Raw genomic sequence first — 14,533 nt, 5'->3', positions numbered from 1 at the left:
GCTCAAAACTGCCTGTAACACCAGCTCCAAGAGATCTGAACCCTCTTCTGATGTCCAGGGGCACCTGCATGCCCATGACAGGGACATACACAGACACATAGCTAACGTAAATAAAATAACATTTAAAAAGAGGCATATTCATTTAAAATTTGTGAACAGTCAGATTCTGCCCACAGACTCCAGGAACTTGCAGCACCAGCCACAATGTATTCCTGTCTTTGCAACATTAGATAGGAAAGTTTTTAAAAATGCTTGCACAATGATTGGTGAGATAATTTTTCCCGATAGATTATGTTCTTACCCAGTGTTTTTTATTTATTTTAAAAACTTGGATACAAATTATTATGACTTGAATATAAACACATATGAAATATTATATTTGTTAACCCACTGTCTGCCTTCCCTCCGTTTCCCTACTGACTCTCTTCTTCCCCCAAAACCCACTTTTATGTCACATACACTCCGTTTCCCCCCTTAGCTTTCCTTCCTGATAGACTTTGTCCTCCTCCCTGAACCCTTTTTGTATTTATATCGTGTGTGTGTCTGTCTGTCTGTCGGGATTCTGCATATGAAAGTTATCTTTCTGAGTCTGACTTATTTTGATTAACACAGTCATCTCTAGTTCCATTCATTTTTGTGAAAATGCCCTAGTTCAGTTCTTCTTTACAAATGAATAAAATTCCATTGTTTATGTCTACTGCTCTATTTTCTTTCCCATTTGTCTGTTAATGGACATTTAGACTGTTTCCACATCCTGGCTGTTGTGAACTGTACAACATAAAACAGAGATGTCAAGTACCTCTGTCAAAAGAACTCTTCAGGTGTATACCCAGGACTGATACAGCTACATCAGTGGTAGTTGTTATTTTTTATAGTTTTATTTTTGTGTATGTGTTCATATGTACCTATTCATGTATACATATGCACATGTGTGCATTTATGGGGAAATCAGAGATCAACATCCAGTCTTTCTCAGTTTCTGCCTGTCTTTTTCTTCCTTTTTTAATGTGTTGTGTGTGTGTGCGTGCATATGTATGCGTGCAGATACATACACTTGTGTGCATGCATGTAGATGCCAGAGAAGGGTGTTGGACATCCTGCGTTCTTTTGAGAAGCTAGGCTGGTAGCCAGAAAGCCCCAGTGGTCCTTCTGTCACCCTGGGCAGCAGGAGTGCACAGCCGCATCCTGATTGTTGATGTGGTTGCTGGGATCCCGATTCCTGATGCGTGTGCAGCAAGTGCTTTTACCCCTGATTCTTTCTGCACCTGGCCCTACATGCCTTCTTTTTTGAGGCACGTTTTCTCATTGAACCTGGAGCTCATTGATTTGGCTAGACTGACTGACTAAAAAGTCCCAGATACTCTCCTGTCTCGCTTTCCCCACCACTGGGATTGCAGGCTTGCACAGCTGTGCTTGGCTTTTGTATGTGGGTGCTAGCTATCAGACTTGCCCTTCTGCTTGTGAGGTAAGCATCTCACTGACCAGGCCATCTCCTCGGCCACATTTGTAGTTTTTTGAGGCACTTTGTACTGATTTCTGTAGTGAACACTCCAGTTTATATTCACACCAGTGCACACGAGGGTACCACTTTTCAGCCAGCACTCATCATTTATATTCACACCAGTGCACACGAGGGTACCACTTTCCAGCCAGCACTCATCATTTTCTTCCTTAACGTTGGCCATTGTCACTGTGGACCAAACGGAATTCCGGTGCTGTGCTTACTTGTATTTCCTGGATGGATTAGGATGATGAACACTTCTCAGGTGTTTTATTGCCCACTTGTGTTGCTTTCTTTGAGAGCTGTTCACTCAGTTCATTGGGCATTTTCTTGATTGGATGGGGTTTGGTCTTTAATTTTTGGAGTTCTTTATAGATTCTAGATATGTGAATTTCTTGTTAGTATAAAAAATTTCTCTGTGTTTAGATGGTATCTTCCTTCTGTGCTGCAGAACAGCCTTTTATTTCCATGCAAATCTGTTTGTCATTTCTCGGGGTGATTGCTGTACTGTTAGAGTTCTTTTCTCCTTGATTCTGTCCCTCCCTCCAATTTATTTATGTTAATTTTATGTGTGTAGGTGTTTTTTATCTGCATGCATGTCTGTGCTTGTGTGCGTGGATATGCCTGTGGAGACCTAAAGGGGATCAGATCCCCTGAGACTGGAATCTTAGATGGTTGTGGGCCATCATATGGGTATGGGAATCCAACCCAGGTCTTCTGGAACTGAGCTAGTGCTTTTCCATTGAGCTTTCTCTCTAGCCCCTGCTGGTGTCCTTTTCTGACTCCTTGCCTGTGTCTATGTCCTAGAGTGTTTTCTGTACCTTTCTCTGATGGTTTCAGAGTATAAGGTTTATATTGTCTTTGACCCATTTGGAAAAGATTTTTGTTGAGGGTGAAAGGTATGGCTCTCGTTTTATTCTACAGTTGGATATCCAGTTTTCCCAGCCCCGTTTGTTGGAAGAATATTCCTTTTCCTGCCCCTGTTCCATGTATGTTTTTGACACCTTTATTCAAGATTAGGTGGCTGTAGCTATGCGGTTTATTTCCGGGTCCTCTCTTGTATTGCACTGATCTGCGTGCGTGTCTGTATCCCTATGGATCTGTCGTGTAGTTTGAGATGAGATATTGTTAATTTCCAGCATTGCTCTTTCTGCTTGGCTTTGCTTTGTCTGATCAGGGTTTGTGCATCCATGTAAATTTTAAGATTTTCTTTTTTGTTTGATTAGAAATAACATTGGATTTTTAATGGGGTTCCACTCAATCTGCAGTTTATCTTGAGTAATGTAGGCATTTTCAGTTGAATTCCTTTAGTGTGCTCTTCTGTTTCTGTCTTCAGTGTTTTACAGAAGTCTCTCATCTCTTTAGTTACATTTCTTTCTAGCTATTTCTAAAATGGCTTTTGAGAATGGAATTTTAATTCTGATTTCTTTCTCAGAAGATCTGTTAGTGGTATGTAGAAAGGTTTCTGCATGTTGATTTTTCTTTTTCATTTTCTGACTTGACTGATGTTACTTATATAAGATCTAAGGATTTTTGGGTGGAGTCTTGAGCGTTTCTGGTATGTATGGTTATTTCAGCTGTAAACACGAATGATTACTTGCTAAGAGTAGTTTTAGAGGTTCCTGTTCATGATATATGGACCAGTTGCTTTCAGGTCTCTGTTGGGGGCATGGCAGGAAGCACAAGGTTAATTGTTCACCTCAGAGCATAAGAAGAGGAAGGAGGTTCTACAATCTCCCTGAAGGGCATATCTCCGGCGGACTGAAGTCCTCCTGTTGACTCCTGTCCTAAGGGCTGCACCCTCTCCCTTTCCCAGTAGTGTCTCCTAGGGAACTCACACAATACCTGGTCCTTCAGGGGTCCGTTAAATAGCCAGACTGTGGCCGTTGTGTATAAATTTAATGTAAATCTTTGGGAGTGAAAACAGTCATTACGCTGTATTAATATATTTACTCCTCTTTGTAGCACAAATTCTAATTGTTCTTAATAATAAAAACCTGCAGTCAGATATTGGGGGTTGAAAGCTGAGAGATCAGAGAAGCAGAGCAGTTAGCCACTAGAGTTCCTATCTCTACCAGTGCTCATACCAAAGGGGCAGTCTTGTGTCTGCATCTTCAGACTGCAACTAAGCTCTTGTCTTCTCCTGCCTTACATTCTTCTCTCTGCCCAGTCATATTCCTTTCTCTCTCTACCTCCTTAGTGCTGAGATTATAGGCAGAAAGAGTGTAAGAGTCAAATGGAGGTGAACACCTAGGAAACAAGGCCTTTTAAGTAAGCATAATCAAAGCACATACGTACTCACAGAGACTGAAGCAGCATGCATAGTGTCTGCACACGTCTGCAGCGGTGGAGCCCTAGAGTGGAAAGGAGAAGTGGGCGCAGGCTCCATCTTTAACACAGATCTATCTCTAATTTATAACCACTTGCAAATGAAAATGTACTTTTCCCAAGGGAGTCTAGCTGGGAAACAGACTGTTCTAAGGGTCAGCCAGCCCCGTGCCTGACCGCAGATGGCCAACAGAAAACCAACTCAGTAGCATCTTGGAGGCTCTTTGTCTCACAGTGCCATTTCAGGGCTTTCTCCTTTTCCCTACACACACACACACACACACACACACACACACACACACCTTCCAGTTTGGTGTTTTTATGGGATTCCCGAGTGTGTGAATGAGCGGGTCTCTGTTTCTTGTACCTTCTGTTGGACTCTCTTCCTTCTGTTTGTTTTTGTTTTGTTGAATTTTGATGTGTTACTCTATTTTTTAAATTCATTTAACTTTATTTTATGTGCGTTGGTATGAAGGTGTTCAATCCATTGGAACTGGAGTTACAAACAGTTGTGAGCTGCCATGAGGGTGCTGGGAATTGAACCTGGGCCCTCTTGAAGAGCGGCCTCTTAACTACTGAGTCATCTCTCCAGCCCCAATGTGTTAGTTTTTGTTATTACATTTTTATTTTATCATATCTTAGAAGTCTGTTTTCTAGTGAGAGACAGAAAGGAAGTGGATCCAGATGTGAGGGGAAGTGTGGAGGAACTGGGAGGAGTAACGGGAGGGGAAAAGGATGTATTATGTGAGAAAATGTGTATTTTCAATAGTAGGAAAGTAAAAGCAAATAGCATTGTGAGCCATTAGTATGTGAAAGGCGAGTGAAATGTAATAGATTAAGAGGAAATGTTAGGGGAGGGAACAAGAAAGATACTTGCCCTGAACTTTAAGTATTGAGATTTCAGTAGATGAGAATGCTGCTCTCAGATCTGGCCAGCGAGCCGTGTTGGTGTGCATGCTGGAGCTGAACATACGGAACAAGTTTGCGTGTGGCTGCTCTAGTGGGCAGGAAGATGAAAGTGACACATGGTGCGTTCCTAAGACACTGAGTTGTTGTAGATGACAAAATGACACTCCACAGGCACTTACAATTGTGGTGAGTACTTGGTGTAGACTGTGTAATGTAGACACAGAGGTCCACTATAAAACCATAGAAATGTCCTAATTAAATAACTTGAAATCAGCCGTTTTGTAAATTACCTGTGTATTAATGTTTTTGGAACTACAGGAGCGCAGAGACCTGGAAATGGGTCTGAAGTCTTAATGAGTCAGGGTCCCCTTCAGCAGCCACCACAGCAACATAGAGTCCTCCAGCAACTGCAGCAGGGAGACTGGAGATTACAGCAACTTCATTTGCATCGTGTTCCTCACCAGCAGCAGCAGCAGCAGCAGCAGCAGCAGCAGCAGCAGCAGCAGCAGCAGCAGCAGCAACAGCAACAGCAGCAACAGCTACTTCAAAATGCTTATTTGCAGCAGGTAGTATTTTTTGTTACTTTAGATAGGGAAGTGTGTGAAATGCACACAGCGATGGAATATTATTGCATTCACTTTTGTATCGTAGGCATATTACAACAAACAGTTCCCTTCATTTCCTGCTCACTGGAGAATATGATGCTATAGGAAGAGGTGCTCTTTTAATAGGCCATATCCTGGCTTTATGAACCAGAAGTGTTCATTTGTACTCAGAAATAAACACCACACTTTATATTTGTTATATTTTTTTTTTACATTTCAGTGCTGCGTAAAAACTGATATATTTTCAAAAGTAACACCTTTTTATTATTTTATTATTTTTGGCTATGAGCCTTGCCCTTAACTGCTGAGTCATTTCTGTAGTCCTATTTTTAATTTCTCATTATTTTGACTGTGTTGGCATTGAATCAAAAAGAGACATTATTCTGAATTTTGCTTTATAGAAACCTGCAAAATTCTGGTCTCACTAAACCTTCCTAAATGGGACCAACTGTAAGCACAAGCATTTTATCTTTGTTTCCTCTTTGTCTGGAGCTAACTGTGTACGTGACACTTTTCATTATGTTGCTTCCTCTGCTGCTGCTGATGGAAACAGAGAGGGTGGTGAGGAGGTGGTGCCATGAGACACCAGAAAACATGGAAGGAGGCGAAGAACCTGGAGATTGACTGTAATGAGTCAGAGATGGCTGAAGGCTGTCTTCATCAACTAGGAAATGCTGACAAGTGTTTGTTAGCTTTCTTCCAAACATTCTTAAACTGTGCTGATACAGTTTTAGCTAAACTGTGTTCTATTACTACTTTAAAACTTATTCTATAAACATAGAATAAGTGACAGTCACAGATTGTAGTTGTTTTATATTGGTTTTAAGACTTGACTGTCTTAATCATTGACATGATCAAATCAATGCTCACAAAACTGGAACTTGGGATGGAGACATGGTCCAGTGGTTAAAAGCACTGGCTGCTTTCCAGAGGACCTAGGTTCAGTGATTAGTAGCCTCATTTCCAGGGAATCTAATGCCCTCATTTGGACTCTGTGGGCACTGTACACACATGATGCACACAAAATAAAACCAAACCACAATAAAAACTCTGGGATTGAAAAGGCATGGATATTACTTGTTTTAATTACTGTCCTATTTCTGTGAGGAGACACTATGATCAAAGCGACTCATAAAGCATTTAATTGGGTGCTTGCTTACAGTTTCAGAAGGTTAGCCTGTTATCACGGTGGAGAATGTGGCAGCAGGCAGGCATGCATGTGCTGGAGCAGTAGCTGAGAGCCCACGTCTGATCTCCAAGTTTCCAGAAAAGAGAGGAGAGAGAGAGAGAGAGAGAGAGAGAGAGAGAGAGAGAGAGAGAGAGAAACACAGAGAGAGAGAGAAACAGAGAGAGAGAGAAACAGAGAGAGAGAGAGAGAAACAGAGAGAGAGAAAAACAGAGAGAGAGAGAGAGGAGAGAGAGAGAGAGAGAGAGAGAGAGAGAGAGAGAGAGAGAGAGAGAGAGAGAGACTGAACCTGGCATGGATTTTTTGAAACCTCTCAGCTCATCCCCAGAGACACACTTCCAACAAGGCCACACCTATTCCAACAAAGCTACACCTCCTAATTCTGTCTAAATAGTACCACTAACTGGGGAGCAAGCATTCAAACATAATAGACTGTAGAGGCCATTTTCATTCAAACCACCACAGTATTGATTTCTGTTTTTTTTTTTCCTCTCATAGTATCAGCATGCAATGCAGCAGCAACAGATACTTCAGCAACAGTTTTTAATGCATTCAGTCTATCAGCCTCAACCCCCTGGATCACAATATCCTACAATGGTAAGGGCTGTGTAATAGCTCAGTGTTCTCTACAGGTGTGTATTACTAGGTTGGAATTTACAGTATGCATGATGGTATTTAGAATTTCATCATTCAAAGTCGGTTGGGGGCTAGGGAGAGGAGTCCGTCCAGCAGATCACTGCTTGTCATGTGTGTACTCAGTCCAGCAGATAAGTGCTTGTCACGTGTGTACTCAGTTCAGCAGATAAGTGCTTGTCACGTGTGTATGAGGACCTAAATTTAATCTTCCGCCCTCATTCAGAAGTCTGGGTTTAGCAGTTTGCACCTATAATCCCAGCAGTAAGGAGGCAGAGATGGAAAACCCGGGAGTTGCTGGCCAGTCAGTCTAGCTAATCAATGAGCTCTAGGTCCAGTGGAAGATCGTGTCTCAACAAATAAGGGGGCAAGTGATGACGGAGGGACACCCAAATCTTGACCTCTGTTTACACCCATGTAACTTAATTTGTTGTTTAAGTGAGGCAAGATGGAGAGATGGCGTTTGCTGTGTAAGAAAGAGGACCTGTGTTCAGATCCCCAGGCCCCAGTTAAAAGTGGAGAGCTAGCAGCACATGCTCCACCCAGCATCCCACTGGGCCGGGTAGAGAGATGTAGATCTTGAAGCTCATTGGCCAGCCGTTTCCAACTGAACTGGTAAACTTCAGGCTCAGAGAGAACTTGTCTCAAAAACCAAGCTAGAGCTTGCTAGAAGGAAGCATCAGTGTTGGTCCTGGGCTCCACATGTACTGATGCCATGTCTGCCCTGTGTACACACGTGCGTGCACACACACATACCAACCACACGTTAAAAAGTTAGTTAAGTGACAGATATTCTCAAGCACTCTGCAATTAAACTCTTACATCTGATTGTGGCACTTAATAACTGTCTGGTGACACTTCTGTTGATCAGAGTCCTGTAATCTTTTGTCCTGTCTCTTTCAGTCAGCAAGTATCTATTGAGGAAAAGGGAAACAGAAGGGCTGTGCTATGCATTCGCTGCAGAGGACAGTTTGCCCTCCTCCCCTCCCCTCCCCTCCCCTCCTCTCCCCTTTCCTCCCCCTCCCCTCCCCTCCATCTCTTTCTTAACAGAATCACTTTACTCTAGCCTACTCCTTTGTGTTTTTCTTAAAACAGTTAAAGAAGGAATTTTGAATCTGGCCAAGTGAGTCTGGCTTTTTAATAATAAATGTTTTTAAGTCACCCCATGTAGTTTTCTGGTAACAGCTACTTCTTCAAATACTCGATTAGTTTTTTGGGTTTCTGGTTTTGTCTCCATGGGAAAAGGGAGGCACACACTGGTCAGTGCTGTGGTGACTTGACGTGGGTTGTGTTGTTTCTTGTTTCAGATGCAGCAGTATCACCAGGCTTTCTTGCAGCAACAGGTGCTAGCTCACCATCAGCAGCCTCAGCACCATCCACAGCCTCAGCACCTGGCATCACCCGAGTATCTTACCTCCCCTCAAGAGTTCTCACCAGCCTTAATTTCCTACGCTTCATCACTTCCAGCCCAGCTTGGAACCATAGCGGATTCCTCTTTCAGTGCCAGTAGGTAAGTGTTTTCCAGTGCCTGCAAAGGGACTTACTATGGAAGTGAATGATATTGATGAGAAGCCCACTAAGTGGCTCTTGATTCAGTCCGTTCATCTTCATGTAGAGCTGATTCATTCCCCTCCCAGTCCCCTGTTGTGTGTCTTCCTTCCTTCCATTACCACCTAGCAGTTCTGCCAGTTGCTATTTGCAGAGTTTAACTATACCTGAGGACAGGCTGAAGAATTTATTGGTGTGCACATCAAAGCATTCTTTGTAATTTAAGTAAAAGTAAAATCCTAGAACACTTTCTTAGTAGTTGAAAATAAATAACCCTTTTAAACAGGTTAACTTTTTCTACTTATGTGTTATTACTACCTTCAATTAACTTGACTATTCATAAAATTTATATATTTTTTATACAGGAACAAACATTTTAAGTATATCATGTGTAGCAAATTTAGTGTAGTTGGGAAATAGTGACTTATAACTATCCAGATATATTGGTTAGAATTATATTATATGGATACTTTATATGGGAACTCATTACAATAAATTGAAGAACTTTGATACAAAGTTTCTCACACATGGATGTGACATTACTGTGTTAAGTACTTTAGGATCTTGGAATTAAGTGTTGGGAGATAGCTTGGTAAAGTACTTTCCACATAGGCGCAAAGACCTACATTTGATCTTCAGGGTCTATTAAAAAAAGAAGGGAGTGCCGGGCGGTGGTGGCGCACGCCTTTAATCCCAGCACTCGGGAGGCAGGTGGATCTCTGGGAGTTTGAGGCCAGCCTGGTCTACAAGAGCTAGTTCCAGGACAGGAATCAAAAAGCTATGGAGAAACCCTGTCTCGAAAATCAAAAAAAAAAAAAAAAAAAAAAAAAAAGGGAGTGATGGCATACACCATAATCTCAGAGCTGGGGAGATGGAGGTTGGGGATCCCTGGAGATCCCAGCCTAACCTAATTGATGAGCCCCAAATCATTTAAGAGCTCCAATATCAAGAAACAAGATGGACAAGTGTACATGTGCACACAGCCACATCCCTCCCACCCCAGAGCAATCACTAGGATTTGCTTTAAATACAAGACTGAAATTAGCTGATAAGCTCATTACTAGAACACCAAAGAGGCTCTTAAACACAGTTTCAGGTTTTGAAACAGTAGGAAAGAGAGAGAGAGATTGAAAGACCATGAGTTTGAGTAGACAGTGGGCATGAGGGACAACCTCATACTGTAAATTGTGTGTGTGTAAAGAGGGTAAGTTTACAGTTAGTCATAGTTGTGTGTGTGTGTGTGTGTGTGAGGGAATGAGAGATGGAAAGGGTAGGGGGGAGGGAGGGAGGGCAGGAGGAAGAGGAGAAGAAGAAGATTGACAGGGATCTGTTACATACTGGGGTGACACCAGGAAGGGCAGGGATCTGTTACGTGCTGGGGTGACACCAGGAAGGGCAGGGATCTGTTACGTGCTGGGGTGACACCAGGAAGGAGATTTTTAAAAATGAATGAGATACTTTTCTGAGACAAAACAGAGGTTTACATGAGCTGTGAGAACTAATTTAATGGTGAACAGAACTTAAAAGTACGAATCGGGCTTTGCCGTTTGTTATTTCTCACTCTCGTGTTGTTTGTCTGCTTATCTCTTTTCTAGAACACATTAATAGCGTTATCATAAGAAAATTAAGGCCAAAAATACACACTTGAAACAAATTCCATCCAGTAGGATGTAAGCTATGAAATGCAAGCAGTGGTCTAATAAATCTGCTGCATTAGTCCCCCTGCGACAAGAATGAGAGAGTTTTTCTTACTGGAATCGCAGACTTTGCTGGGTGCAGTTGGTATACTGCGTTTTCATTACAAGTCCATGTGGCAACAACTGAGATTTACTTTCCAGCACTGCCCCCACAACAAATCAAACCACAAATAATAAAAGTTCAGATAGTGCATGCCCTGCACACAGGAACACGGATCCCTTTACCCAGGGTCACACAGTCAGTACTCCAGTCTCATGGGTGTGCTTCCACAGGCCGATCTTTCAGAAGTATAAGGTTTACATAAGTCAGTGACCCTGAAAGTCAGCGTTGTCTTTCCTGTACCAGCCTCATCAGTGTCTTATGTTGTTTTGATGCGGGGTCTCTGTATGTAGCTTTGGCTGTCCTGGAGCGTGCTAATAGACTAGGGGGCCCCCATCTGGAAATGTGCCTGCTTTAGCCTTGTGCTGGGATTAAAGACACGTGCCACTGTGCCCAGCTCTCATCAGTGTCTTAGCAGAGATCTTTCCTTCTAGCATCTGTGCTGGGAACTGAAGCCAGGGCCTTGTGCATGCCAAATGCACATTTTTCCTGCGAGTTGTACCTCCAGCCTCTGTGTTATTTTAAAAAGATTTATTTATTGTATTTTATGTGTATGAGTGTTTTTCCTGCATATATGTATGTGCACCATCTAGGTACTTGGTTCCCCTTAAGGCCAGAGGAGGGCACCAGTCTCCTAGAAATGAAGTTACAGATGGAGATGGCCTTGAGCCACTGTGTGGATCCTGGGAACTGAACCCAGATTCTCTGCAAGAGTAGGAAGTGCTATTGACCACGCTTGTTCCTCCAGCATCCTTGTACAGATTTTAATAATCAAAATCACTATGTCTTTAATTTGTTCAAAATGCTCTTAATTATTTACAGTCATTTAAGTTAAATGCCATTGAAAGAAATACAATGTGGTAAAGTAATTTTAACTATAGAAAGAAAACTATGTGGGATTAGGGATTAGGTTTCATTTGTTTTAGAGAGAAGTGTAAAGGATTTGTTAACCCCCTCTCTTCCAGCTCAGGGCTGGAGATTAAACTAAGGTCCCAAGTGCTCTGTGTGGTGTTTTAGCTCCAGACGTCGGAGCTGTACTTTACTATGTCTTTAAATTGTAGGTTAAGGTGGCACGCTGTTGAGTGGTGTGCCACAAAGAATCTCTGAATTCGTCCCAGGAGTGGGAGGAGAACGATTCAGATAGGAAGCCAGACAGTTTGAAAAGCTGTCTGCAGAAGGGAAGTGCTCTCTGAGTTTTCCATCTGCTGTGTGCTTTAAGGACTCCACAAGTCCAAAATATTTTGAGAACGGAGTTGAGATTCTGCCACATGAAGGTAGATTTATGACTTAGCCATACACAATTTCTGTTTACTCAGTAGTAAGTCTATTTAGTTGTAGGTAAATTACTGTTTCTTTTCCTTTTGTATGCTCTAGCCTTCAGTAGCTGTTTACACTCTTCTAAACCAGCAGGCCTGGACTCAGGAATTAAAGGCTGTCCTTTGGCCTCTGTTTTCACTTCTGCTACCCAGTGTGGGAATGGCTGTTGGGTAGAGGCTGCTCGTTTGTTCCCGGCTGCTTAGATCCAAAATAATCACACAGAAACCATATTATTTGCAAAACTGTTTGTCCAATAGCTTAAGCATATTTCTAGGTAGCTCTTATATCCTAAAGTAACCCATCTCCATTAATCTGTGTGTCGCCATGTGACTGTGGCTTACCAGGTAAAGTTTCTAATGGCATCCTGTGTCTGTCTATGGCAGGGCTACATGACTTCTCCCTGACTCTGCCTACTCTCTCCTTACATCTCTTTCACCTGGCTTTACTCTGTTAAGCCATTGGCCAGAAGCAGCTTCTTTACTAACCAATAACAATAAAACATATTCACAACCTACATCACCTCGAGCTAAGGCTTATGAAATTAAGCTATTTCTTTTAACAATGGGATTCTTTCCCTGCTGTCAGTCTTCTGGACCCAGATTGGGAAAGAGACCTGATAACTTTGCTCTGTTGCCCCTTTCTGTGTTGTGGCTCCTGGTTGGGGTGAGGAGGGTACCTAGGCATTCTTGGATTGAGATGCCTTTAGGCTTGGATTCTCTCTCTCTTTCTCTCTCTCTCTCTCTCTCTCTCTCTCTCTCTCTCTCTCTCTCTCTCTCTCTCTCATTACTTTAAAAAAAATACCATTCTAAATTCCCACTTCCTCCCCAAACCCTCCCACCCTTCCCCCCTCCAATTCTAAGAGAGGACAAGGCATCTTGCCCTGTGGCAAATTGGATTCTTTTAAAACCTAATGGGCCTATAGGATAAATTCCATAGAACCAGTGGACTCAGGCCCAGGACTTTCAACACTGAATGATGTATTATGTGTCTACAAAAGAACCCTCATTTACCTTGGCCTGTTTATAAGGCAAAGCTAGCAAGCAGGTCATCTCTTTTTGGTAGTTATATTTGGTAGGAAGTATAGTTTTCATTGTGGTGTCTCCATGTAGCCACATATGATATAGGATAGGTGTAGGTATAGGGTCGCTGTACAGTATTCAGTAATGGTTTACATGGATGCTGTTAGGTATGGTTACTGATCTTCACATTAAGGCTTGTTTGAGAGCAACAGCTTATACAAACTGCTTGTTTTTTGGGTTTTTGTTTTGTTGTTGTTTTGTTTTCTAAACCAGATACTTTTTGCTTTATGTACATTGAATTATTTATTCTTTGCAGTAGTCCCATAAAGTTTATGCTGTGTTCCTTTTTTTCTTATTAATTTCTTTCAAGGCAGGGTTTCTCTGTGTAGCCCTGGTTGTCCTGGAACTCACTCTGTAGACCAGTCTCGCCTTGAACTTGAGATTCATCTGTCTCTGCCTCTGCCTCCTGAGTGCTGCAATTAAAGGTGTGCATCACCACCTGGACTGCTATATTCCTTTCTTGTGGACTAGAGTGCTGAGGAGTAAGGGCCTGAGAAAGAAACACAGCAAATGTGCCATCCACGGGTGGTTACAGAGCTGTGTGCTCTGTGAAGGCGGTTCAGATTACAGCTGTTGTCTGTCCATCCTGTACTCCAGGTCTTATTTCTGAGAGTTTCTAAACTGTAAGTGGAGCACTGGCGGTTTCTCAATTGTTTCGTCATCCTTTTCATTCATTTTCCTTTCTCTTTCAACTAGGTCAGTTGCTGAGAAGGAGGCAGTCCCACGCTTTACAAATGAGAAGACTGTCAGTCACCCGCCTGATATGTCGGGCTGGAATCCTTTTGGAGAAGATAACTTCTCCAAGTTAACCGAAGAGGAGTTGCTGGACCGAGAGTTCGACCTTCTCAGATCAAGTAAGGGACACTTGAAGGCTTATTTTGCTTCCCAATAGAGTAACAGCTCTGTAACTCGGCAAGGCCAAAGACAGTTTCCAGGTGGTGTGGACAATTGTTTCTGTGTACTTGAGGGAAAATTCAGGTCACTTTCTTTCATATACCCGTACACTGTGTTGTGTCGCACGTTTAGAAGTTAGGTGCTTGGTAGTAGCTAATAAACTCAAGATTGCTGATATCCTAACCCTTCATAATACCGCCACAACATGGGACACTGATGTCCAAGTAGAGGACCTTGTCAGTGCCCGCCTTCCTGATGCACACTCAGGAGAAGACGTGTGGATCTGGGACACCCTTGAGAATGCCCGAGAAAACATGGGCTACTCTATGCTACTGTTGTATCATGTCCTTTTAGTGAGTGGTGACATAAAGGGGTTGCTTTGTTGTCCTGATATGGCCAAAGCTGAATAAATTCTTTTCCACTTTAATCTCATATCTCAATGTTGTCACTTGGAATCGTTACCTTTTCTCAAACTACCTAATATTTACGTCAAGACTTGCCTCATGATCTTTTTTGGAAGGATGGGTGTTCTGAACAGGTCTGGAGAATAAGGGGAAGGAGCTCATTTTGTGGAAAATGTAGGTGATTTTCTAGTGTCTGAGGCTTGTGTATGTATGTATGTATGTATATATATGTATACATATATGTGTATGCGATATATATACCTACATGCACAGTGTGTTTCTATGTTTTGCATATGAAGAGAAGTGTCCAATAAATAGCTCCCAGTTTCTAT

At 42.3% G+C, this 14,533-nt stretch overlaps 1 protein-coding gene across 2 annotated transcripts in view; it reads left to right on the top strand.

Annotated features, from left to right (window-relative positions):
- Bmp2k (BMP2 inducible kinase) overlaps positions 1-14,533 on the top strand; it is a 97,023-nt gene that overhangs the window by 59,561 nt on the left and 22,929 nt on the right. For both annotated transcript variants that reach the window (XM_057771038.1, XM_057771037.1), the window contains exons 11-14: positions 5,057-5,304; positions 7,028-7,126; positions 8,470-8,672; positions 13,600-13,757. In XM_057771038.1, the coding sequence (XP_057627021.1) occupies positions 5,057-5,304; positions 7,028-7,126; positions 8,470-8,672; positions 13,600-13,757 (708 nt within the window). The remainder of the gene's footprint in view (positions 1-5,056; positions 5,305-7,027; positions 7,127-8,469; positions 8,673-13,599; positions 13,758-14,533) is intronic.

This window comes from Chionomys nivalis, chromosome 6 (genome assembly GCF_950005125.1).
Source record: "Chionomys nivalis chromosome 6, mChiNiv1.1, whole genome shotgun sequence".
NCBI lineage: Eukaryota > Metazoa > Chordata > Mammalia > Rodentia > Cricetidae > Chionomys > Chionomys nivalis.
The sequence above is the reverse complement of the archived record's forward strand: the minus strand, read 5'-3'. Positions and strand labels throughout refer to the sequence as shown.